The sequence below is a fragment of the Talpa europaea genome (assembly GCF_964194135.1).
Source record: "Talpa europaea genome assembly, chromosome: 6".
Taxonomy (NCBI): domain Eukaryota; kingdom Metazoa; phylum Chordata; class Mammalia; order Eulipotyphla; family Talpidae; genus Talpa; species Talpa europaea.
This window is the reverse complement of record NC_140072.1, coordinates 25,935,934-25,962,086: the sequence shown is the minus strand read 5'-3', so window position 1 is coordinate 25,962,086 and position 26,153 is coordinate 25,935,934. Positions and strand designations below refer to the sequence as shown.

The following is a 26,153-nucleotide window of genomic DNA, read 5'->3' as shown; positions in this document are numbered from 1 at the left end:
TAAACACAAAAAAATTTATATACTCAAGGCAATTCATGATTAGATTTACTATGCATGAATTATATTCTCTTGTTAGCAGTAGTTTTTGTCTAAAAGGATGGAAAAAGTGTATTATGATAACACTAACCTAAAGAAATCTGGACTGGCTACATTAACATCAAACAAAGTAGATTTCAGAGCAAGGAATTCTGTCAGAGATTAAAAAGGGTCATTTAAAAATGTCATCTGGAGGACATAACAATCCTAAATGTTTATGTGCTTAAAAACAGCTTCAACTCTTCAACAAGGGCCTCATGTCTCCAATAGCAAGGGAAACAAACAAAAGTGAACAAATGGGACTAAATCAAACTAAAAGGTATCTACACAGTAAAAGAAAACATTTTTAAACCTACCGCATGAGAGAATATATTTGTAAATCATGTATCAGACAAGAGATTAATACACAAAATCTATAAAGAGCTCATAAAACTCAACAAGAAACCTGATTAATAAAAGGGCAAATGATTTGAATAGACAGTTCTCTGAAGAAGACATACAGATGGCCAGCAGGCACATGGGAAAAGATGTTCTTTATCTCTTACTATTAGGGAAATGCAATTCAAAACCAAAGCAAGATAGCACTTCACACCTATAAGAATGGTGACTGTGAAAAAGACAAAAAACAATGACAGTTGACAAGGACTTAGAGAAAAGGGAACATTTGCACACTGCTGGTGGGAATGCAAATTGATGCAGCCACTATGGAAAGCAGTTTGGAGATTTCTCACATTATTAAGAAAAGAAATACCATATGATCATGCTCTCTCATTTCTGGGTATTTATCCAAAGACTATGAAACACTAATTTGAAGAGATATATGCACCCTCATATTCATCGCAGCATTACTCACAATGGCCAAGAGCTGGAAACAACTTAAGTGCCCATTGACAGATGAGTGGATAGAGAAGATGGAGTATATACACACAATGGAATACTACTCAGCTATTTTTTTTAAAAAAGGGTGAAATTCTGCCATTTTCCACAACATGGACAGACCTAGAGGGTATTATGCTTAGTGAAATAAGTCAGATGGAGAAAGACAAATGCTGTATGATTTAACTCATATGTGGTAGATAAAGAAACAAGCAAAACAAAACATGAACAAAGCAAAACAAAACAAAAACAAATTCTTAGGTTATAATGGTTATCAGAGAGAAGGGGGTAAAGGGGTGGGTAAGTCAGATAAAAGGGGTCAATTGTATGGTGATTGGTGGAAACGACTGCTGGTGATAAACACAATGTAGTATATACAGACATTGATTTTTAAGCCTATACACTGAATGCTTTTAAGGTTTTCATTTAATAACTTGTTTAAAACAAGTGATTATGTGTGGAGATTTCTTGACCTACTAAACATAGAGCTTCCATATGATCCAGCAATTCCACTCCTAGGTATTTACCCAAAGTGTTAGGGGGAAAAGGATGTCCCAAAGCAAATTCCATATAGGCTTTGTGGACTCCACCCCCACCCCAGGTCAAAGCCAAAGACACTGGGAACTCCAAATCCCATCACCACCAAAGGGAAGGTGGCTGGGACCTGAGGGTGGGGTTAAGGAGCCAGGTGGATACAAAAGGCAGACACGTGGGCTTTGGGGGGGGCTCTCCATTTTTGGCTCTCCGCCAGCTGGCAGCATCCGGCCAGCTCTGAGAATGACTTTGGGTTTCCAGGTCGTAGGATCGGGTAGGACGCATTAAAGACTTTATTTCCCTATTTTCTCCCTGAGTTGTATATTTTCCTTATTTCCTTTTCTCTTGTAAATAAACCTTTTATTAACCCTTTTGCGTCTGTCTGTAGTAGAGTATTCATAAGTCCCTTTAAAGCGCGCAGGTGAGGACCCACAGCCAGGAATCCGTTTAATATCGGGGTTGCTCTATAACAAAAGGACACAGAAACATCAATCCCAAAGAGCACCTGCACCCCTATGTTTATAGCAACACTATTTACAATAGCTAAGCTTTGGAAACAACCCAAATGCCCAAAAATAGATGACTGGATCAAGAAGATGTACATATACACCATGGAATATTACTCAGCATTCAAAAAAGATAAACACATGCAGTTTGCAGCAACATGGATGGAGCTAGAAGGGATCATGCTCAGCAAAATAAGCCAGAAAGAAAAATACCAGATGGTCTCACTCATAGCAGGAATTTAGAAAACCTGAATAAGAGACCAGGAAAAAGACTAATCAATGCAAAGTAATAATCAAAATCAACAAGCAACTATAAACCAGAGACACACTAAGGGGGAGGGAGGATTAGGGAAGGGAGGGGAGAGGAAGCACTAGAGTCAAATTAAGTGGGGGGGTGCAATTGTATGGGGAATATAACCAAAATGAAAATGTATACTTTGTACAAAGATGAAAAATGGTAAGAATTATATAAAATAAAATATAAAAAAAAACAAGTGATTATGATGCATCTTAGTATTGTTTTCTTCATATTTCTTCTGTTTAAGGTTCATTAATCTTAGATTTGAAGATTTTTTTAAGATTTATTTTATTTATACATACAAGAGTATAGGCCAGAGGTGAGGCGGGGGCGAGGTGGGGGCGGTGAGAGGATTCGCCAGAAACAGAGTGGGGAGCAGAACAGGTGGATCTACTGAAATACACTGCTGAGGGGAGCAGTGGGCAAGACAGGAGAGGTCTGCTGTGCCATGTGGGTTAGCTGCCTCGCTGGGGATCGAACCCATGCTGCAGAGGCTGTGGATAGCTTCATAGTGCTGTGCTTCAAGGGGTTATCCTTGCACCACCAGGGAGGCCCTCATCTTGTAAATTCTACCCACCTGAGCCTCCTCAAATAATGAACTCTGTCTTGGCAATTCAAGAAGACTGTCAGGCTCTATTTGGTCTATTTGGCTGCCTCCTTCTTGCTCTACAGTCTTGAAAGTTCTCTAGACATTAAGCTGCAGCTATAGAACTGATTTCATTGTTTTTCCTGAGGATCATTGTCTTGTACTATTATCCAATGTCTGAAAATCACTGGTAGGGCAAATCCAGTCCCTTTTATTCCATCATGGCCAAAAGGAGAGGTTTTACCTTTTATTTTCTATCTGGTTGTTGTATATATACATATAAAGATTTTGATGTCTACTTATAAATTTTGTATCTCACTACCTTATTGAATTCTTTTTTTGTTTGTAGTTATTTTTCAGTTAGGATTTTGAAGAGGGAGTCCCCAGATAAATAATTATACGATCTGTAAATATTTTTATTATATCAAAAAGTATTTATCACTATATTATGAATATTATATTTTGTCAAATCCCTTTTCAGCATGTATAGATATGTCTATATAATAATAAATAATATTGATATCCTAATATTTACCCATCTTTAATATCTCCTGAAAAAAAATCTTAGTCACAATATAGTATTATTTTAGTATGATGGTGGATTCTGTATACCAATATTTTGCTATTTTTTGCATTAAATATTCTGTTTTGTTCAATGTTTTTTGGAGTTTGGCATCAAAGTGATGCTTCACAAAAAGAATCTGGCTATATGATGGATGAGAATTGCTTCAAAATAACCTGATGTTGGGGAGTTGCAAGAATAAGGAGATTTAAACAACTGTGTGGTGACGACTGTGGAAATGGTTGATGAGTACATTGGATCTAATAATATTCTCTCTGCTTTATATATGTTTGAGATATTCCAAAACAAAACCATACTTTGGGAAATTTAAACAGCATTAAAATTACCTACACTTATGTCGGTAAATGTTGGTAATTTCCCCTGTTTGAGCATTCATTCTCCTGTGGAACTGAGTATTTGGCCGCTTCTATTCTGTTGTAAAGTTGAATGCTTCATCCAGACTTTCAAATATACTTGTAAAGGGTCTTTCTTGCTTTGGGTGTTTGTAAATTCTACAGGGAGATTTTTCTTAAATGTTCCATTATGGTAATTTTAAAATGTGAACAAAAACAGAGAAAATACAATGATCACTCATCTACCTCTCTCCCTACTGAGTAGATGTGATATTAGAAATCTCTACATTTGAGAGGGTGAAGGGGAAATGATTCTTCTCCTATGAACTGGCTCAGATAACCCAAACCACACATAGTTTATTTCAGTAAATTCCAAATCCTCACTCAGAAAGCATACTAAATTTACCTAATTTTATTTCAGTGGACCTTAATACTAATCGTCATCACATTTTGAACTTTTTAGACTGAAATTTTGTAACCTAAATTATTTTTATAGTTAAATTTTTAAACAATATACAATTCCATGTATAATTTTACCTTAAATAATTTAATAGCTTCTGTCTGCAGAGCTTCTGAAGGTAGTGTTGTCAGAGGAGAAGTGATTCCTTCCTTGCTGTGACACAAAGTTGGGTGTCTCCATATCTGAGAGGCTAAAAACAGAGTAAAATATGAACAGAAAATGAAAAGAACCACTTATTTTGCCTTACCATTAAATTAACCCTATAGAAATTTGCTCATTTGGGCTTGACTCATACTTATAAGTCCCAAAGTTCACCAAAAAACTTTGCAATATTATTTTGTTTTTGTTCCCGTAAGTCCAGGATTCTCATGTCTCTGTTTTGGAGAAATTAAAACTAGAAGAGTTTGGTCTTAATTGTCCAGACTGAAACAAGTCTACTGGGGCACTATCATGTTGCTTCAATGTGTTAAGCACTGGTGGTTTAAGCAGGGAGATGACTAAGTAAGGAGATGCCTAAGGATGAACTGGAGAAAGATCTAGAGAGGAGAGCCAAAGTAGGAGATAGAAAGATAAGGAGAAACTTGATGTCATGCCTAAAAAGAACATTTATGCAATTCTTATTCTGTAAATAAGGCAAATCAGGAAAACAGGCCCATGCCCTCCCCTAGCTGGCTGTCCCCTTCACCTGAGCCACTGTCTGTCTTCTGGCTCCTGGATGTTTGTTTAAAAAAAAATTTCTTATTCTGCAAATAAAATGTGATCTTTATAGTTATGTAAAATATAACAGGATCTAAACTGCCAAAGGGGAAACCTTAGCCATAAAATAAATGATGTCAGTGCAAAGCAACAAATGTTATACAGGAGTTAAGTAGCAAGTGCATTGGAGATAATTTTAACATTTATTACCTTTCATATGCCAGATGTAAGACTATGGTGGGCTGTTTGGGGGAGCTAAGGTAGGTAGGATTTCATCAGGCTTATGGGGAACACGAAGAGAGGAATTTCAGGCAAAGGAAATAATGTGAGCAAAGGCAAAATGGTGTTAAAGGACACCGCATATTGGGGAATGATGGTATCTCTGGAGCCTAAGAATTACAGTGAGAATCCTGGCCCATGACAAGCAAAGACGATGAAGAGGTGAGTAGACTTTAGGGAAATAGGAATCCATAAAATGGAAATGCCATTAAAATAAAGGGGTCTGGGTCCTTTTCATATGCCATAAAACTTTATATGCTATAAACTTACAAGGTTCCCCTTCAATATTCAGCAATTTGCTCACAAGTTGTTCAAATTCAGACCCAACATTTACATTGTTACTTCCAGCAGCAACTGTCAGATGATAGAGCCAAGTGTCCTTAAAATCAAAACATATTAACAGAGATATTAAGCAAGATATAGTTTTTGATGACTTAAGGGGAAAAAAATGACTTGTATAAACAGTGGAAAACTTTGACTCTGACAAAAAAAAAAATCCCTTAATTTTGTTGAAGACAAGTCAAAAAATATAGATTGACCCCAAAATATCCAGTCTGAAAAGACACACATTTTGAATTTAAGATCTCTTTGTCCTCTACCTTCATGCACTAATTTCAGCCTTGAGGCCATTTTTATCAATTGGATTAAAAAACGACATAAGGCTTTTCCCCAGGGATAGAGAGTCTCTGAAAATACAGCTGATCATCTTTGGCAAAGTCTCTCATTTCCAAAAACTGATTTTTTTTACATAGCAATAATTATACTGCTATGTAATATTAGTGTAAATCATTCTAAATCAACCAATAAGTCCCTAAGTACCTTTTCATGCTTGGATCCAATTAGTAGGTAAGTTGGACCTTGGTCTTTGGGGTGGATCACAATGGTATAATGTGTGGACAAGAGACTTCGCCCACTTGCTTCATAATCTTCATCTGAATCACAGGACCTGTCAACCTCTTCAACTTTAGCCTCCCAGAGTTTGATCTGACCTAAAGGAAACTAAAGCAAGTGTTAGGAATTGTGAGGAAGGTATTTTGTAAGTCTTTTCCTACCAAAACTTTTCAGTCCTTTTCATTCTTACCTTTACAAACCATATATTTTTTTTTAAATGAATGCCTAAAAGCAATCAGATTATCCACATTGTTAGGAAATAGGAGACTCAATACAAATCCCCAATTATAATAACAGCAAATTTCAAGAAAAAAATATACGCCACACATCTAATTTTTGTGTCAACACCTGGGAAAATATGAGAAACTGATAGTTGGGAGTAGAGTAGTAGAAGTCTTTTCTCTTAAAAATTTTAAAATTAGGATCTACAATCAAGTTAAAATTTAAAGTTGCTTAGGCATGTAATTTAAAGAATCAAGACCTTTGTAGGTATATGATTACCTCAGTAATAAACTTTATGCAAAATTTCAACTTTGTCAAAAATTCTAGTTTTAGCTAGCAACAGAAGAGTGAAAAGGAAAACTTTAAGCCATAACAAAAAATTCCTCTAATTAACAAATTAAAAATACATACATACCTTATCTTCTTGACTACGAAAATAATACAATGTTTTTCCTATAAGTGTACACCAGACTCTTTTGGAGTAGCCATGTTTTACCTGCAATCATATTTCAAAGAATTACAATCGTAGCTCAGAACTCTCCTACTGAATAATAAAGTTTATACACGCTACCTAAGTTGTACGGGTATCCATCCACTTTGTTCAGGTATAAATTCCAACTAGACTATCCAAATGCTGTTTAAGATTTACCTGTTACATTAGCATCATGAATTCTTTACCTGGATGCAGCATTCAACATTCTGCTGATGTTTGTTCTATGTCAAGAATCAGGACTCAAAGATGATAAAAGGAAAATACAAGTTTCACAAGTCAGTATATCTCACAGTTTCTATATTTCACTGAATTCTAATAATCCTGTGGCTCTCTGGGCTAAACATCCTAGCCTTAGAAATGAGAAGACTGAAACCTAAAGAATTCTAATAATTTCTCAAATGTGAAAGATCTGATCAATCCAAACATGGCTTCTTTGTAAATAAGCATACACGGAGCACACTAAGTGCCTTCTCCAGAAGGATTCAAACAAAACAATAAAATGATATCAAAAGTTATTGTTATAGCTTGAGGAATCGGAGGACTTCTTTTTTAAAAAAGATTTATTTATTTATACAAGAACTGGGGTATAGTCAGAGGTGCGGGAGGTTGAGAGAATTCACCAGAGACAGAGCAGGGAGCAGAACAGGCAGACAGACCAAATTACACTGCTGAGGGGAGCAGCGGGTGAGATAGGAGAGGTCTGCTTCCCCATGTGGGAATCTCCCTGGCTGGCTGGGAATCAAACCCGCACTGCAGAGGCTGCAGACAGGTTCATAATGCGGTACTCAACCCACTGCGCTACCAGGGAGGCACAGAATCTGAGGACTTCTGACATGTCAGTAACTATGTTAAGTGACTGGAACAGGATTTAAATGTAGCTCTTGGTTTTGGATAGTGAGAGACTGGTCTAAGTGTCTGGGGATACAGATATGAATAAAACAGTCTCCATTCTCACAGAGTTCACAGTCTTGTGAAGAAAAAAGACAAGTAAAGGAGCAATGTGTTATATGTCTTCAATAAGGACACGAAGTTTACATTTATATATATTTTTAAAATTTTTTTCCGAGACAACATTGGTTTATGACTCTGTATATGATTCAGAGCAGAGGGTCTGCTCCTCAGATGTGCACACGTTCCCAGAGCACCCATATCCCATTAGTATATATATTTTTGTGAGAGACATTTAACAAAATTTCAGGTTTACTGTCATAGGTTTATTATTATTTGGTGGTTTCATGAAGATCCTTACTATGATCTTCTTATCCCAGTCCTGCCCAGGTACCCAGCTATCTCCTCGAAGGTCAGAAAAACACCAAGAACCCCACTCCACCAGTGGGTAGGATGTCGCATGAGCCCTGTTTCCCCAGACCTATAATCCCACTTATGGGGCTGCCCTGCCAACTTCTGCCTTGAAGTTAGACCGTCTCCTGCACTAGTTAGGGTGGGCTTGGATCTAGACACGCCCACCACCTGGAAACCAAGAATTTGGGCTGAAAAACTAAAGTCCAAAATTCTGTTGCGATATCTCCCCATGGTGGGACATATTGAGGAGAAAAATCAACCAGGAAAGGAAAAGGAAGCATTTGGGGAGGTGAGGTACAATTTAAAGCAAGGCCTCACTGACATGGAGGAAAGCCCGAAAGGAGGTAATGAGCCACGCAGTGCTCTGAGAGAACATTCCAGGCAAAGGAAGGAGCAACGCCAAGACACTAAGACAGTGTGTGCTGGTGCGGATGAGCCTGAGTGAGGGCAGGGAGAAATTACTGGGGAAGGGACCGTGGGTGAGCTAGGATGCAGAGGGGTGCAGATTTTGCAGGGCCCTTATAATGACTTACATTTAAATGGACTATTCTGATAGCAATCCACTGAGAAGATTTTAAGTTATTGCCACAAGTTTTATAGTAGGCAAGTCACAATAAGTGATTTGGGCTTAAATAAAAAGATGGAAATACTTGAACATTGAGTTCGAGTGCACCAAGGGTTAAATTGCGGGTCTACCATATACCAATTCTGCTGGTAACATGGGGTTACTGTTGGGTTGGGATATGATGGCCAAGGGAGAAAATGTCAATAAAGGAGAATAGTAGCTACTCAATAAATGTTTCCTCCCTTGTTAGGAAATAAGGAGAAGTAAAACATATGTTTCATTTAAAACCACAAATGCAGCCTTTGGGCTTTCAAAGCAAATAACTCCACCGCCTAACAGTTTGATGGATTGAGAATGCTGTTTAAAAAAAAAAATATGTTTCATTTGGCAAGACATGATTCAGTTTAATTAAATTTAGAAACATAGATTTACAGACAAATATCTTAGAAGTTTTAAATAGTTTGTGTTATGCAGGTTTCCTTCCCACCTTCTCCTTTTAAACAGACTCCAGAAAGGAGTCTCATCAAAACTGGGATATAATGCATCTGGCATGAAGAGTATACTTTTAAAATGATTTATCTATAAAATAAAACAATGTGTGCCTTTGAAGAATCACAAATTAAAAAAGGACCTTGGCCAATTCGCTATAAAAGCTATGTTTTAAAAACACAGTCTATTGTTATATGTAAATCTGATTATAATAGGATTTCTTAAAACTCTGACATATTCTGAATAACAGATAATAGATTATAGCCTGGAAGATTGAAAGGCAATCTCAAGACTCAAATCTTTGGCAAACTAAATAAGTGAAATAATGATTTTTTTTTTAATCTTGCATCCATAACCAAGGTACTTCATTCCAGCTGTTTGAAACCTTTGAACACACACACAGCATATCCCGATTAGCCTGGGTCCAAACCAAAAATATGTTCCCATGATCTTCTCACTCCTACATCTTCATGCCCCCTAGTGTTCTCCACCGCAGATCCTGCCACCAGCCCTGGTGACCTCAATATTCAGGTAAAGCTCTTGTCATATAGCAGCTCTAATTTTCTGAGTGTCCGTGATGTATAGGGCGCTGTTCTAAGCCCTATTTAATGCTTAGGTAATTCATTTACTTTTCCAACACCCTGTGGAGTTGGCACTATTATCATCTCCACTTTACAGATGGGGACACTGAGGCACAGAGCCTGTGTGTCACTTATTCGAGGTCACATAAGTTGCAAGTGTCAGAGCCAAGACTTGTGCCCAGGCAATGTGGTTCTTTGGGCCCGGGCCTCTGAGCTGCACTACCTCTTGATGTCCTTAATAGTTCCTTGCTCTCTGTATTTCCACTAACCGCTGCTTGTCCTCCACTATCACCACCATGCACCTAACCAGAGTGTAGTCCTCTTTTCCTCACTGGGATCAGCTTCTTTTCTGAAACATGCATTCTACTCTCTGATACCCTCTCTCCCACGTACACCATACACTGTACACCACTTCTATTATTTGACCTTTCTTAAAAGTGTAAGTGCCCTGATCCTGCCAGTTTAGTCCATTATCAGTTCCCTCTTGGCCTTTCTCTCTTCCTTCTCCAACAATCTGGAATAGCATGTTGATCACAAAACCACTCTTGCTTCAAGGCCTGTGATTAAGTTGTATTCCTATGCTTCTAACAAATCCACTCAACAAAATTGCATCACCACTTGCTTTTTTTTTTTTAATCACTTGCTTTTAAATAATTCAGTGGTGAATATGCGAAGAGAGAGCAGGTTATAAAAGTTTGACACATATGGTCCTTGAAATAGGAGGACAACTAGTCATATTTACGAAAGCTGAACAGCTATACCAAAAGTCAGAAAAAATTCATTGGAAAATATTTATTTGCACAATGCCAGGGAGTTCTCCAATCCATCAAGGTGAAAGTACATTTTCATGATAATATAATATTTTGGAAAAAAGCACTGTCCATCTTTTTGCTGAATGTTATTTGTGAATTTTTGTCTTGCTTTTGGTATAGCTGTTCAGTTTTCATAAATATTACTCGACAAGTGTAGGTTACGTGGTAGCATATTAAGTCTAAGTTACTGCAGTTAGATAGTATGTGTATTTTTCAGTGGCCAACTAGAATGGGATGAGAAAGAAAAGAGTTCATCTATCTCTAAATTTTTACTTCTTACATAAACAAAACACATTTATGATAAGTGATTATGTAAAGGTTATTTTTATGTGCAATATTTTTCTGCAAATATTTTATTCTATTTTTCTAAATGTGACATACAAATAGGACTTTGGATTTTTAAAACCCTATTTATTTTAGCATAAGTCAATTCCTAGTCTAAAAAAAGTGAGAAAACAGACTGATGCAAAAATAAACTAAAATGACAGAGATAACAAATACACCTTGGCATACTTCCCATTCAAGACATTTTTCTATGACTATGTAAAACAAAAATGAGAAATTTAATATTGCACTCTTTTTATTTTATCACCTAACAGTATATCATATATTTCTGTAACATTAAATATTCTTTTATAATGTTTAAAATGGCTGATTATAAACATATTTACTTAAATTATCTAGTTGTACATTCAGTACAACTAAAATGATCCCAAATTTTTTAAAATTATGAACTATGCCATGCAAATAATCTTTCTGGGCTAATGGAAATGTTTTATATCTTAATGGAGTAACTGTCAAAATTCATCAAACTCCACCCTTAAGATCTGTATTTCATTTTATGTTAATTAAATCATTTCTTAAATAGGAAAAAAATAAACCACACTGTGATGGACATCCTTATACTGAAATATTTTACAAATTAAGACCATTTCCCAAGTATAACTTTCTTGTAGAGAGATTGCTGGATCTAAGGGTATGCAGACATGTTTTTAAACACTTAATATTCATTCATTCATTTGTTCATTCAAATATATCTGCTGAGTAAACACTTTGGCCAAAACATTGCCAAACTGCCTTCTAGAGTAATGTTCCCACTGGCACATTTCATAATTTGTACCAATAATGTGTTTCATAATTTAAAAAAATGTTCTCCCTTTGACCATATTTTCAAAAACATCTGTTATTTCAACTTGTGCTTTTAAAGAAAATTTTCAATGATATAAAATGTTCTTCCCTATGTTTATTGGTGGTCTGTATTTCTTACCCCTGCTGGCTCTACTTCTCCCTCATTGTAGTCTTTGCTCCCCTCTCATTAGTATTTTTTCTTTATGAACTGTTTAGAAAAAGCTAGCTTCACACATTTCAAATATCTTTTACTTAGAGACTGTTTGAAACTAAGAACACATATATTTATGTATAGTAGTTACATGTGTCATTTTTCATCTTTATGGTTTTTGTCTTTGGTATCATACTGAAAACACCCTTCCCCACTCCAATATAACATAAATGACCAATAGATATATTCTCTGATACCCACTTTTCATGATCAGTGGGATAAACTGATCCTTGGAGGCCTGAGACACTGCTATACACACAAACTCCCTACCTTAGTGAGCAATCCCTTTACAGTTGGTTTACCCTCGGGCTGCAGGAAAAGAGGGTTGGCAGCTTGTACTCGAAGAACATTCTGTAACACTTTCATCCATTCCTCCAAGATATTGGGAGAATCTGCAGTCAGATAGTATGTGTGTTTTTCAGTGGTCAACTAGAATGGAAGGAGAAAGAAATAGGAGAGGAAACCCTGGAGATTTAGGATTATTTCTTTGTCCACTCTTCAAATATCACTACTAACCACAGAAATAAACTTGAATTCTATGTTCTTAATAAATGGCACCCAAAAATATATAATATTTTAATGACTTTGTCAGAAGTGCAATAATTAGTATCTGTTGAAATAAATTTTTCACTTCAAGTTACTTTAAAGCTTGCATAGTATCATATATATGGGTCATGATTTTTCTTTTCTCCCTTAAATGTATTACAGAACCCTGATCATTGAAAAGAGAAGAATGACTGCAGACTATAATAAAATAACACATATTTTTAGCAATGTGGAATTATTGTTATAGAAATGAAGAAATCAGTGATAAATATAAGAAGAGAAATTCTTGGCACTAACATGATCAGATTATAAACTCACAATTTTTCAGTCTCAAACTAACATTTTAAATTTTTCAAATATTTCAGAAGTTTACAAATGGCCCTTAACTGCCATGCTCAAGACAAAGCTTTCTCTGATTCTCCTTCCTACATTTGTGGACATTTCTTTAGCAGTATCCATTGGAAATACTGATAATGTACCTTTCTAGTAAGTGTTGTATTCCACCCTTCAGCAGAGAAAGACAAGAAAATATTGATTATTAAAGGCATTTCAGAAATAAAGGGTCTGATTTAAATAGCATTTACCAGACTATCTCAACAGACTGCATTTAAATTATTAAGTTTCCACTATGAGACCTTATATGTGTATGCAATGATCAGCAACCAGCTCTATATGGGACTTGGTAGGAACTAGGACAGCCCCCCACTCACCAATGTCTTTCCCATTTAGGTGTTACAACATCTGAAGTTCATAGAAGAACCACCATTTTTTTAGTTCTGTATTAAAATGCAAACATTCCCAAATTTAACAGTATAATAAATTACTGAAATCTTACTGGGAATTTATCAGGTAACTCTCTCTAAAATAGTTTGACAGTTTGATTGCTACAAATAGTAGGGAGATTAAGTATAGGCAAAGCACAGTGTAAAGGGATATAGGGCATAGAAACTGTAGTGAGGAGTTTCCCAATATTAAGTTAGCTTACATTTTAGATTTAACTAGGATATCCTGGCATTTCACACATTTTTAAGGCATCAAAACTGATTCCAAAGTTAACAGAAAATATATATCACCCAGTCTTCTCTCTATTTGCTTGGATAATTACTAACTGAGCTTTGCATGATTCAAAAAAAAAAAAAAGACAGAAAGAAAAAAAAAAGTACCTGAACTGTTTGTTTGTTATCGCCTCTTAAAATACTGCTGGCTGCACTAAGTTCAATATGGCCCTGGGGTTTTCTAATTACATCACTCTATAAGAAAGGAAGAAAACCAAAAGGAAAGTGATTACCTATAAGAGTAAGATTAACAAATGCTTTATATGATTCATTGCTCTACAAGGAAGAAAATCAACCAGTAAGCACTTTCCACTCACCGGAGATTTGTAGTAAAGTAATTCACCACCTTTAAGAACAAACCATCTTCGTTTCCAGGTCTTGACCTTACCACTCATTTTTAATAAATAGCCAGATTTTTCCAGTGGTTCCTAATTAAAAAGATATTTTTTAAAAATTAAGTTTCCTTTTGGAAGCTCAATCTAGCAGATTCATTAACCAAAAAAAATCTGATTCAGTGTTTACATTTTTCCCATTATCACTGGAAGATGAGCAAGTTTTAGGGAGCTTCTGCTCTGGCTGGGAGTACTCTGTGTCTGTGGAGTAAGCATCTGGGGGAATTGCGTAATCACTTTCAGAAGTCACAGAAGAGAGAGAGACACCTAGATAAAAGAAAGAAATGAATGAAGTCAATATTTAATAATAAGGTCACCAAAATATTGGTTATAAGTTCTACCAAAGAATACAACCATTCATTACATCATAAGCCTTCCTGGGCTGGATTTATTCTCATGCCTTTGGTCATGAAAAACTTGAAAAACAGAGAACCAAAGGGTAAGAACTATCAAGCAAATCTCTAAAAAATTCAAAGGAACACAGTATTTTGACATGATTACCAGCTATTACTTTTCCACATACAAAATATATGCAATAGTCAACTAATGTAGGTTTTGTCAAGGATTAAAATATGTACACTAACATATTGATATAAAGTCAAAATGTGTCTTATTTTAATCTATTAATATTTGTACAATCAATCAAAGACATCTTTACAAACACATCACCCAAAGCAGTGATAGTGAAGGCAAAGATAAACAGCTGGGACTACATCAAATTAAAGAGCTTCTGCACAGCAAAAGAGACAATAACAAAAACAAAGAGAAACCCCACCAACTGGGAGAACATTTTTGCACCCAACACTAATGATAAAGGACTGATCACAAAAATCTGCAAAGAGCTGATGAGACTCAACAACAACAAAGAAAATAATCCAGTCAAAAAATGGGCAGAAGAGCTAAAAAGAAACTTCTCTGAAGAGGAAATGCAAATGGCCAACAGGCATATGAAAAAATGTTCAACATCACTTGCCATCAGGGAAATGCAAATCAAAACTACCATGAGATACCATCTTACACCAGTGAGAATGGCACATATTAAAAAAACTAGCAACAACAAATGCTGGCGAGGGTGTGGAGAAAAAGGAACTCTTCTACACTGTTGGTGGGAGTGCAAACTGGTCCAACCACTGTGGAAAGCTGTGTGGAGATTTCTGGACCTACTAAACATAGAGCTTCCATATGATCCAGCAATTCCACTCCTAGGTATTTACCCAAAGGACACAGAAACATCAATTCCAAAGAACACCTGCACCCCTATGTTTATAGCAGCACTGTTTACAATAGCTAAGCTTTGGAAACAACCCAAATGCCCAAAAATAGATGACTGGATCAAGAAGATGTGGTCCATATATACCATGGAATATTACTCAGCATTCAAAAAAGATAAACACATGCAATTTGCAGCAACATGGATGGCGCTGGAAGGGATCATGCTCAGCAAAATAAGCCAAAAAGAAAAAGAAAAATACCGGATGGTCTCACTCATAGCAGGAATCTAGAAAACTTAAATAAGGGACCAGGAAAATGAATAACTATAAGAAAGTGAAAATCAAAATCAACAAAAAACTATGAACCAGAGACACTTTTAGGGGGGCGGGGGCGGGAGGGGAGGGATTGGGGTCAGAATGGGGGGCTGCAATTGTATGGGGAATATAACAATAAAATTTATTATTAAAAAAAATAAAATAAAATATCACTTATGCTCTATGTAAAAAAATATTTGTACAATCATATTTAAAGCCATTTAATTTTTGTAGTAATTTTTAAAGTAATTCAGAGTAAAAAACCTCACAATTTCAGTAGTATTTTAGTCTTAGTAATTCTTTTTTCACTATGGTTTGAAGCAAGTCCTTTGATTTTTTTTAAACCCTATTATGGAGATAAAATTCCCATTAAATAGTCAGAATTATTTGGGATTTGTATGCCCGAGGCTTCCTCTCACCTCGCTTCATGGCTCTGGGGCTGCCTGGCCCACTCCGACTGCGTGTGTCAGACTCTGAAGTCCGGGAGCTGGATCTGGAACTACTTTCTTCCTCTGACCCAGAGGAGTCATCCAAAAATGGGCTGCTGCTTATTTGAGTCGCTTTCTAAAGAAAAGCAAGAACATCCTCCATGTGCCCATCTCCAAAGTCACCTCTTTCATTTGACACAGTATATTTTACCAGAAGTATGAATAAGAAGTTTTAAGGAAATCAAGCAAGTATCTTGCCATTTCAAAGGCATATTGTTAAATTCCAAATTCTTATCAGCAAGGCAACTTGTCAATTAGAAAAGATTCCTGAAAACACAAAGTTGTTAATACCTTATTGGGTATGAAATAGAAGTAAAAAATACTTATTTCAATTAGATACTCCAAACAAAGGAGAGGAACCTTGGCAGGCAGCAAAGAGCTTTCTAAAGTAGGAGTTTTCATCACATCATGAAGAATGTGATTCCCTAAAACAATTAGCAGCCGTGGACGGGATGGACAATCACATGGGGCATAACAAGAATGGAACAGACTTCCAATACTCTGATAAGAGTAAATATCTTCACCAAAGCTTTCCATTTCCATTTTATGATATATTAATGTGAATTTCTAAAGTTTCCTATAAAGGGAGAGAGTCTATGAAATGTCAAGAACAGAATCTGGAGCTTGAATAAAGAGTTTTCTAGATTCATCATGAAGAAAGCCACATGCTTAACAGTAACAAGGATGAGTTACCCCCTTCAAAGTCGTATACACAGGTGTTGTCATATTCTTGTAGATGAGAGACGTGTAAAGTCCTGGTGAGGTATATGAAAGCATTGCAACAGAATCTGAAACAGAAAACAAAAATGGTTTTTAAAAAAAAAAACATTCTAACTAGCACTTAGGTTCTAGTTCCAAATTTCTTAGGAATTTGGATTAGCAAAATTTCTACCAAAAGAGAGGGTGGGTTAATACGTATGATTTATTCATTACGTAGTTTACAGATGACAGCACTGACAGGTTGAATGATACATGGTCTTGCTGGTTCATTACCGCCTTGCGTTTGCCAGTGCCCCAACTAGTGTGTAAGCTCCTTGAAAACAAGGTTCATCGCTTCTACTCTTTTGGCATCTCCATGCAGCTCAGACTGGGTGAAATGAGGATCAACACCTGCTGATTGACTCAGTGAGCAGCACCCGAGGGAGATATTCTTAGATTATTCGTGGCCCTGTTACTGACATGGTGTTAGAACATTGCTGGCCTTAAGCCTTCATCAGGCAAACCTCCTATTGAAAGGTTAAACTGTATTTCCTGAACGGCATGTACAGGAGACAGGAAGGTATAGAACATCAGTTCCTCCAAGATAGGATTAGTGGTAGAATAAGGAGGGGGCTGGTAGAAGGAACCACAGAAAAATTTCTTTATTTACTTCAGATAGTTGCTGGGTTTTATTTTTTTTAAAGATTTATTTATTATGCATGTAAGAACTGGGGTACAGGCCAGAAGTGTGGGGAGGGGGTGAGAGGATTCACCAGAGACAGAGTGGGGAGCAGAACATACACATAGCGGGCGAGACAGGAGAGGTCTGTGGCGCCACGTGGGTTAGCTCCCTGGCCAGGGATCAAAATCATGCTACAGTGGCTGCCAATAGCTTCATAGTGCTGAGACATAACCCCATGTACCACAGGGAGGCCCTGGGTTATATTTTTTATAATGGGCATGCATTGCTTCTATATCAATTTTTTGAAGAAAGAAAAAGGAGGAATGTGTTTTAAACTCTGGAAAAAAAGGAACACAGAGACTGATATTTTTACAATTTAGACAGCTGAAACTATTGTTTCTTTGCTTAACCTTTCACCTAAAATCACAATGTGGTGTTCTCAACTCAGAGAGTGGGAGAAAAGGAAAAAGAAACAGCATCACATAATTATTTTCTGAAACATTTACATAGTACTAAACACATAACATGAAATTTACCATCTTAAGCACGTGTGAGTATACAGTTCAGCAGTTAAGTATGTTCACTTAACTGCTCCTGTGAATCAGAGCTCCAGAACCTTTTTATCTTGCTAATCTGAAATTCTACCAGTAGGCAATTACTTCTCTGTCCAGTCTCCCCCACCCCAAAGACCATTCTACTACTTTATCGATCTGACCACTTTAGGTATCATGAGAATGGAGTCACACAGTGTTTGTCTTTTCGTGACTGGCTTATTTCGCTTAGCATGTCCTCAGGGTTCATTTGTGTCATAGTATGCAAATGATCACTTACTTTTGTTAACATTCTCCATATTGAAGGCCTCAGACATTCGAATACCTGATTTGGCTACAGCATAAATTCTGCTTTCCTAATGTAAAAGAGAGATTTAAGCTGATATTTAAAGCAAAGAAATGATTATTTTCAATACACATGCTTTTCATTTGTTCTTCATTTAATATTCATTCAAGTACAGCATTATTATACAACTGTTGTCAGTGCCAACTAAAATATGCTGCTGTGAATAGTACTGCAAAAATTTTTTCCATCCATTAGTCATTCCATTATTTACCTTTGTTCCCAAATTTTTACTTGGTATTTTAAATTCTTTTGAAGAGTTAAGGAAAAAATTAAGAGAAAGCTTATTCACAGTCACTGACGATACTTAAGCAGCACCTTTAATAATCTACCATATTAGAACACGGTTTAAGGGAAAAAAAGAGAAAGCTTGACTGGCTTAAGATAAAGTCAGAAACCATTCATAATCATTGCCTACACATAAATATTACCTTTACTATTCCACCATTCACATGACTAGAGAAAAAAGAAACATCTGAAGTCAGAAATCACAGATAGAGTTGCATTAAGTGCTTCTTATTTCAATATTCATTGAAATCATTGAAGTAGAAGAAATACCTGAGGTCAAATTATAAATGAATTTGATGGAATTTATAGTAATAACTTCTTCCGAAGATAGGTTGTTATTTTGCTTTCTCGTCTCTGAGTGAAATCTCTAAAATGAGACTGGTAAGGCTAGCAGGCTTGCCCCCTATGAGAAAAGAAGTTCCTAACACATAGATTATCATACCCTGATCTGTGATGCCTCTAACCTGGACATAGTTTTCTGGTGGGCAGCTAAGGCAGTCCTCTTCAGCACTTGGCCAATCTACCAGAAGGTTTCTGAAAAGCAATACTATTTTTTCAGGACTGAATAGCTTCAGAAGACAAGTTGAACAAAGAACAAGTAGTAAAATGGTTTGCCAAATAAAATAAACTGGAAAACCTAACCCAATTCTCTGAAAATCTCGACACAATAAAAGAAGCAAAATTTCAACTTCTCACTGCCCAAAGGGCAACATAATTGGAATTCCAGAGATTCACATGCCAGTAATGTCCACTTATTTGACAGTATCCAGAATTTAGTAATAAACTGCAGCCAGCTTCACATAGACACTCCAATAAAATATTAAAAGTAAATGCACTCAAGAGCAGATACATCTCAAGGTCTGTATTTATACTAGAAAGCATGACTGCCTTAATTTGCTTAAAATTGCATTGGTCACCAAAAGAATAATAATAATAATAATGATGATGATGATGATGATGCAGAACTTCACTCCCAAACCCAAAAAATCCTGTAAAAATCCTGTAAATCCCAAAAATTTTTCTGGAGACCAAAGGAAAAATGATGCCAATATGTGAAAGAAAACTTAAATCTACAAAACAGATTATTTAATGTTCTTTCAAATATAATAATATCTTTTTAATCTAGTGGTACAGATATACCTAAGAATTAATGGATTAATTGATGCATTAATGGTCAGTGTTTCAACAGAAGAAATGTCAATTTATTCTAGGTACACAGGAAGATTTTTGTTGTTGATAAAGCAATGGTTTATAAGCACATTAATAGTGAAATTAAATTTCTCTTAAAGCCAACTAAGTAAGTGATTAATTTCAAAAACTGGTGACCAATAAGAGTTAAATGTCCTGGTCCAGAATTCAATCAAAAGCATTACACAGGGGGAATTCTACTTCCCCACTCTGATGTTTCCTTCCTTATGGAGGGGGATCCATAATTATAATTGAACAGCCCTGATCTCTTCCATCTATTCACCTTCCCCTCCTCCAGGATAAGGAATGGCTTAATGCAACTGGTAAACTTATGAGAAAATGGACATGCAAAGCCTAGCACTTTCTTTTCTCAGACTTTCTCTTGGGAAGTAGCTGCCTGCAGGAAATAACCATCTGTTCTTTCTCCAAGTTGTAAGTTTTAGAGAAGCAGGACCTCATTGGAGGAAGCCTGAGGTCCTCCAGTGCTGCCTGGGACTGGATGAATAAATTTAGCTAGTTCCAAGATGTAGCGATGGAAAATTCAACTGTCCACAAATTTTCTATAATTATTTTATTGGTAATAAAGGTAACTGTTTGATCTCCTTTCTGTTTTATTCTTGTGTATTTCTCAGTGGATTTGGAACTCAGGAAAGAAAAGGGGGAATTCAGAGAGCTGGGAATTGTCAGAACAAAGCTGGATTTGAAAAGAAACAGGGATAGAAGTAAGTTAATCCTGAAAGTGAGCTTGGAGAAAAAGCTAGCACGCATGTGTTGTACACAACAATGTGATTTACCCAAGAGGGAAAGCGGTGCAGGGGAGGAGTTGGGGGTTTGCTGCAGCCTGCCTTCTTTGCTGTGTCAGTCTCCTGGTCGTCTGAACACGGGGACTCCAGGGAGTCATAGGAAGACAGGCCATCGTCACAACCAGTGTCCATGTTTTCTGAAATGTCCGTACCGTTGCCATCAACAAGATCAAGATCTGTTTCCTGAGGTCTCAGTGGCCGTATCATACTTATAGCATTTCTGTTTGTACCAAACATCCTATCGGAACTTAACTGCGGCTGGCTCAAGTGCCGTCTGGCTAGCGCAACACTTATGCTGAAAACATTTGGAATTCGTAACTTTGGGGGCGGCAAGTTTGATGAAGGCCCCAAAACCATTCCTTTTCCAGGGAAAGAGTTGGGGTGCTTTGGCATCAAAGCTGGGGTTAAAATAGGGCTTGGGGTATTGGCCTCACTTGATGAAGATGAATAATCCAGTCTCTGAGACTGAAACTTTTTATTCAGTTCATCTGAGAAACTATCGTGCTCTTTTTGACTTGATTCTGAATTTCCCTTTGCGAGAGAACTATTATGAGCTTTCCATTGTGCCTCCTGCTGCCAGGAATACAGCTTCTTGTGTTCTGGCTTCTTGATGCCAAAAGTCTCTTCTTCAAATATAGAGCTGCTGTCATCAGATGCAGTCAGGTATGTCTCACTGCCCATTCGGCTGTCCTGGACCCCTTCCTCCGATGTGTGACTGGAGAGGGTGGATGTGTACCTGGACTTTGCTCTTCCTTTGGCCCCATCTTCCTCATCGGAACTCCAGTCACTTGCTGGAGCCCCAGAATTCTGGGATATGCCACCGTCTGTTAGAAAACTTGTTCTCCCATTCCGATTCTGTTCTGAAACACCAGGGTTTTGAGGCAACATTCTCTGACCTCGGTTGTTTTCTTGAATTGGATTATCGGCAGACTTTTCTGGAATTTCCATTTCTACAAAAGCATACATCATATTGACAAGTTGCCTCTAATAACAATCTTTCTGAACATTTACCTTTATGTAACCACATTGTAGAAACTGAAATTTTAATGAGAACAAGGTTAATTTACCTGAAGTTTTTTAAGTTTTATGTTTTAAATCTAAGTTTGAAAATTAAAAGCTTCATATAAAACACAGAGGTCTAACCATTCAATAGAATGGTATCACCACTAAACTGCTTTTTACAAAGAAACCTGTTGGAGAAAAAGCTGACAATAGTCTAAGAGAGAAAAATAAAAGAAGTAAAATGTGCAAAAGGGCAACTCTCTCTGTCAAAGATGGTGGGTGCCAAGGAACACCATTAATTATATTTTAGAAACAAAGAAAATGACAACCCTATTTCAATTAAATTGCAGAATTATAGTAGGTAAATTTAAACACAGTAAGTATAAAGCTATAGCTGGAAAACTAAACTTTGGTCCCAAGCTTCAATACTTGAAATAAGCCAAACCATGAAAAAAATATAAACAGAGAAAAGCTGTCCTCGCTCCACTTTTGGTTTAATCATATCTACAAAATATGTTTTCAAAATAAGAATAACATGCTTTAAAAATGTCTTTAGATATGGTTTACTTTCATTTATAACAAAATTGGTAGAATTTTGTTCTACTGTTAGCTTCATGACCAATAAGCTAAAAATGCAGACTGAAGGTTGTGTAACCAAGCATAATTCAGAGATGTTTTAAGACCAAAAGAAGGGTAGAAATCTGCATACAGGTCTAGGATTTAAACAGTTAGGTATAATTTTCCTCTCTGAAACAATAGGGGAAAAGTCAAAACTGTCACTAATTTGTTACTTGGTGTTCTTTTTCTTCGTAAATTTACAATGTTGATGAAGTTCACATTCAATACTAGTTTTTTTATATTTCAAGTAAATAATGAATAGAAGATTCATAGTTCTACCCTGAAACTCAGTTAAAACAAGCACCTGGAAGGTACAAATAAAACAATTTAAAATTTAGATATCACTCTACCTACTGCAGGAAAAAGTCAGTTTTCTCCTAAACACTGACAAAGACTCTCAAAAAACACGATAACTAGAAACACAAAGTTAAACGCTCTAGTTAAAAGCTGTATTGCTCTTTAGAAATATTCTCATTAAACATCAAGCTATCAAGAACAAAATAAGGACAATTAAGCTATATTTGGATTAATCTTAGCAAATGATTTTTCCTTTTTTAAAATGTCAAAGTAAATTCCTCTAGTCAGTAAATACCTTCTATATCTTTTCCTTCAGTGAACTCAAGTTCTTTAGATGATATCTTGCTCATTTCCTTAGATTTTACTACTTGAGGAGGACTCCTTGCTCGGGATGAAAAGCACCCAAAGGTCAGGCTGCTCAGGCGCTGGCCTTCTGAAAGCTTCAGTGTGGAGGCAGCCGAGGGCTTCTTCCCTTGAGCCTCTGCAAGACCATCCGTCACCATCAAGATCTGAGTTTTTTATTTGTTAAAGATGGAGCAAATGCATATGAAAACTTGGACAAAACACTCCTTATACCAGAAGAAAGTCTTAATTAAGTTCACCTTTACCTATAGAAACATGGAATCCTCAATGTCTAGCATTTTAAACATGCCAAAGTTTTAATGTGCAACACATTTTTTAACTGCACAGAGAAAAATATCTAATCCCTTTAAAGATAGTTCTCAAATGAAAACAAAAACACCAAACCATAAAAATTAGAGTTCTCTAGTTTCTGCAAAGTTAAATGTCGGTACTGGTAAAACTTAACTATGTAGTCATGCTACTAGTTGGGGGGGGGGCGGGGTGGAGGGACTGAGGTCCCAGTTACCAAGGCAACCAAACAGCAACTGGTAAATAAGGAGAGTAAAAATATCTTTACAGGTGTATTTCTTTAGATGAGTCTTTTAATACTCTCATGTTGATCCTATCTTAACAGTACTAATTCACAATGATTCTAATAAACACACATATGCACATGTTTTTAAAGTATCCTGCTATATAAACACATCATATCTCTTTTTCTCTACTCCAAGTGTAGTTTCCAAGGAACAAGATCTGAGAGGCTGTCAATGAGGATTAGAACTGCAAGCTAAGAATATCAGAGAAGCTAAAAAAAGAAACTTTCATTCTAAGTATGAAATTCTGGATTAACTATGGGACCAATTATTTTCCACCACATAGAAGAGAAATTGTGTAATATAAGAAACATATTTTTTGGTCTTCATCCAAGGTTCCTTGCACAGAGCTGCTAAAACACACACACACACACACACACACACAAAACCTTAGGATTTCCTAAATTATAAGAGCAATAAAGATATCTTTTGTTTTCATAACAAGCAGTTTCAACCACATCAGATTTTATATTAAGAGATGATTTCTGGGGCCTCCCCAGTGGCGCAGCGGTTGAGCGCTGGGTTGCGAAGCTGCCCGCGGCCTCTGCGGCGCCGGTTCGATCCCCGGCTGCTTCCCGGCCCCCGGAGGAGGGTCCCACATGGTGCGCAGACCTCTCCTGCCGCCCGCTGCTCCCCTCAGCAGTGTACTTCAGTCCTTCTGCCTGTTCTGTTCTCTGCTCTGGCTCTGGTGATTTCTCTCACCCTCCCGCGCTTTTGACTGTACCCAGTGCATGTATAAACAAAACAAACAAACAAACAAATAAATAAATAAATATGCCTCTATTAAAAAAAAAAAAACTTTCTAAAAAAAAAAAAAAAGAGATGATTTCTGGAAATCGCCTAGATAGCATCAGGATAGGGGGTGGTTGGGAACAAACCAGGCAATTAAAGGATTGGAACTTTCAGTTTCACCAGTAGCCTATGAATTAATGGATCGATCATGTAGTTAAGCCTCCAAAAACCAAAAAGGGCTTTAAGGCTGGTGAACACATGGAGGTGCTGGGAAGGTGGGGGCACCCAGAGAAGGCATAGAAGCTCTGGCCCCTTCTCCCATACTTTGCCCTATAGATCCTTCAGCTCAGTGGGCACACGAATGACTCTCAACAGAACAGGATATTGAGTAAATGTCTATCTTTAACTCTACCCTCCATCCTTAGCTTTCAAGTTGGGAAAAAGAAAAGTAATCCCAAGACTGGAAAACATAAACAGTTTATGTATATGAAAAATCCTGCTCAAAACACTCCAGCTGTAAGAGTTTCAGTGATGACCATGATACAAAATGGAAAATAACATGACTGATTTCTTTTTTAAATTAAACATTCAAATTATTATTACTGCCTTTGAATTATTTGTCACTAATAAGACACGTGGCTTTGAATTTAAATCATTCAAATTTAATATAATAAAATGTAAAATTCAGTTCCTTGGTTGTACTAATTATACTTCTATTGCTAAATAGTAAAATTTTTTTTAAAGATTTATGTATTTATACAAGAACTGGGGTACAAGCCAGATGTGCGGGAGGGTGCGAAGATTCATCAGAGACAGAGCAGGGAACAGAACAGGCAGGCTGATAAAATACACTGCTGAGAGGGGAGCAGCAGGTGAGACAGGAGAGGTCTGTCACGCCATGTGGGTTTCTCCGCAGCCGGTGGGGATCGAACTGGCACTGCAGAGGCTGCGTACAGTTTCACAGCGCTACGCTCAACCGCCTGCGCCACCAGGGAGGCCCCTCAATAGTAAAATTCTGTGCCAAATAAATCCAACCAAGTTAGCTTAGCCAAAGTACTCCTACCTTGTAGTTTTGTCTGCATTGTTCTTATCTCTTCAGTTTGCTTTTGGTTGATCAAACGAAGATTCTTTTTCTCCAATTCCAGCTGAAAAAACATCATGTTATTCTTTTATACAGGGGTACCATTTTTAAACTGCATTAGTAAATTTTAAAAGAAATGTTAATACCTAATTATACATAAACAAAAGAATAATTACACATAACAAAAGGATAATAAGCTAGTATAAATTAATCTATCAGTATAGATTATGAACCTAGATAATGGCTTATGGCTTCAATATTTACTTTTCTAAAACTAAAAGTTTCAAATGTTTTCATTCCTTATCTCTTTTCCACTGTAAAATTAATTTAAACTAAATTATTTTATCATTTAACTTGTCATATAAACCATATAACACGTAACTTTTTAAATGCTGAATACATTAATTTTATGAGAGAGACACACAAATTCTGTAATTATTTAAAACTAATGAGAACTAAAATCAACTAATTTATTGAGGTTATTTACACTGATTACCACAAGCATATTAAAATTTTAATTTTAGAGATACATTGGACATTAAAATGAAAGTCACCTATCTCACATTTACCAAAAGACAGCAGCACCACCAACTGATCAAAATTTGATTTTGCTCAGAATGATCACATATTCTGATGACTTATCTATTCAAAAGAAGTGAAAATTAAAGAAAAGACAAAATATAGCAATAAATACCTCATTTAACTTAGTTGTCACCCATTCTTTGATCTTAGCTGCTTTCTCTTCTATTATTTTAGCTTCTTGTACTCTTATTTGTTTCTGAAATAACATTAAGAGTTTGTTTAGTTCAAATATAAGCTCACTGCTCTGGAAACATTACATCACAATTATAAAGTCCACTTAAAACCTGTTTCCAAGTTAAAACATCTACCTTCAAATTACCTAGTGAGTAAAAAATAATGAGAAACAAAGTCTAGCAGAAACAATAAAAAACCACAAAGGCAAATGTAAAATTTTCTAGTTTTTTTTTTAAAGATTTATTTTATTTATATTTATATAAGAACTGGGAGGGCCAGATGCGCGGGAGA

At 36.4% G+C, this 26,153-nt stretch overlaps 1 protein-coding gene across 2 annotated transcripts in view; it reads right to left on the bottom strand.

The window, feature by feature from the left end:
* PLEKHH2 (pleckstrin homology, MyTH4 and FERM domain containing H2) overlaps nt 1-26,153 on the bottom strand; it is a gene marked incomplete at both ends in the record, with an annotated part of 66,409 nt that overhangs the window by 16,865 nt on the left and 23,391 nt on the right. The window contains 15 exons of one of the 2 annotated variants that reach the window (XM_084234315.1): nt 4,289-4,401; nt 5,457-5,565; nt 6,006-6,185; nt 6,715-6,795; nt 12,151-12,309; nt 13,590-13,676; nt 13,799-13,909; nt 14,004-14,140; nt 15,819-15,963; nt 16,581-16,675; nt 18,100-18,175; nt 20,433-21,391; nt 22,654-22,839; nt 25,089-25,170; nt 25,801-25,884. In XM_084234315.1, coding sequence (XP_084090441.1) covers nt 4,289-4,401; nt 5,457-5,565; nt 6,006-6,185; nt 6,715-6,795; nt 12,151-12,309; nt 13,590-13,676; nt 13,799-13,909; nt 14,004-14,140; nt 15,819-15,963; nt 16,581-16,675; nt 18,100-18,175; nt 20,433-21,391; nt 22,654-22,839; nt 25,089-25,170; nt 25,801-25,884 — 2,604 coding nt within the window. The remainder of the gene's footprint in view (nt 1-4,288; nt 4,402-5,456; nt 5,566-6,005; nt 6,186-6,714; nt 6,796-12,150; nt 12,310-13,589; nt 13,677-13,798; nt 13,910-14,003; nt 14,141-15,818; nt 15,964-16,580; nt 16,676-18,099; nt 18,176-20,432; nt 21,392-22,653; nt 22,840-25,088; nt 25,171-25,800; nt 25,885-26,153) is intronic. The other variant, XM_084234316.1, reaches the window with a different exon arrangement.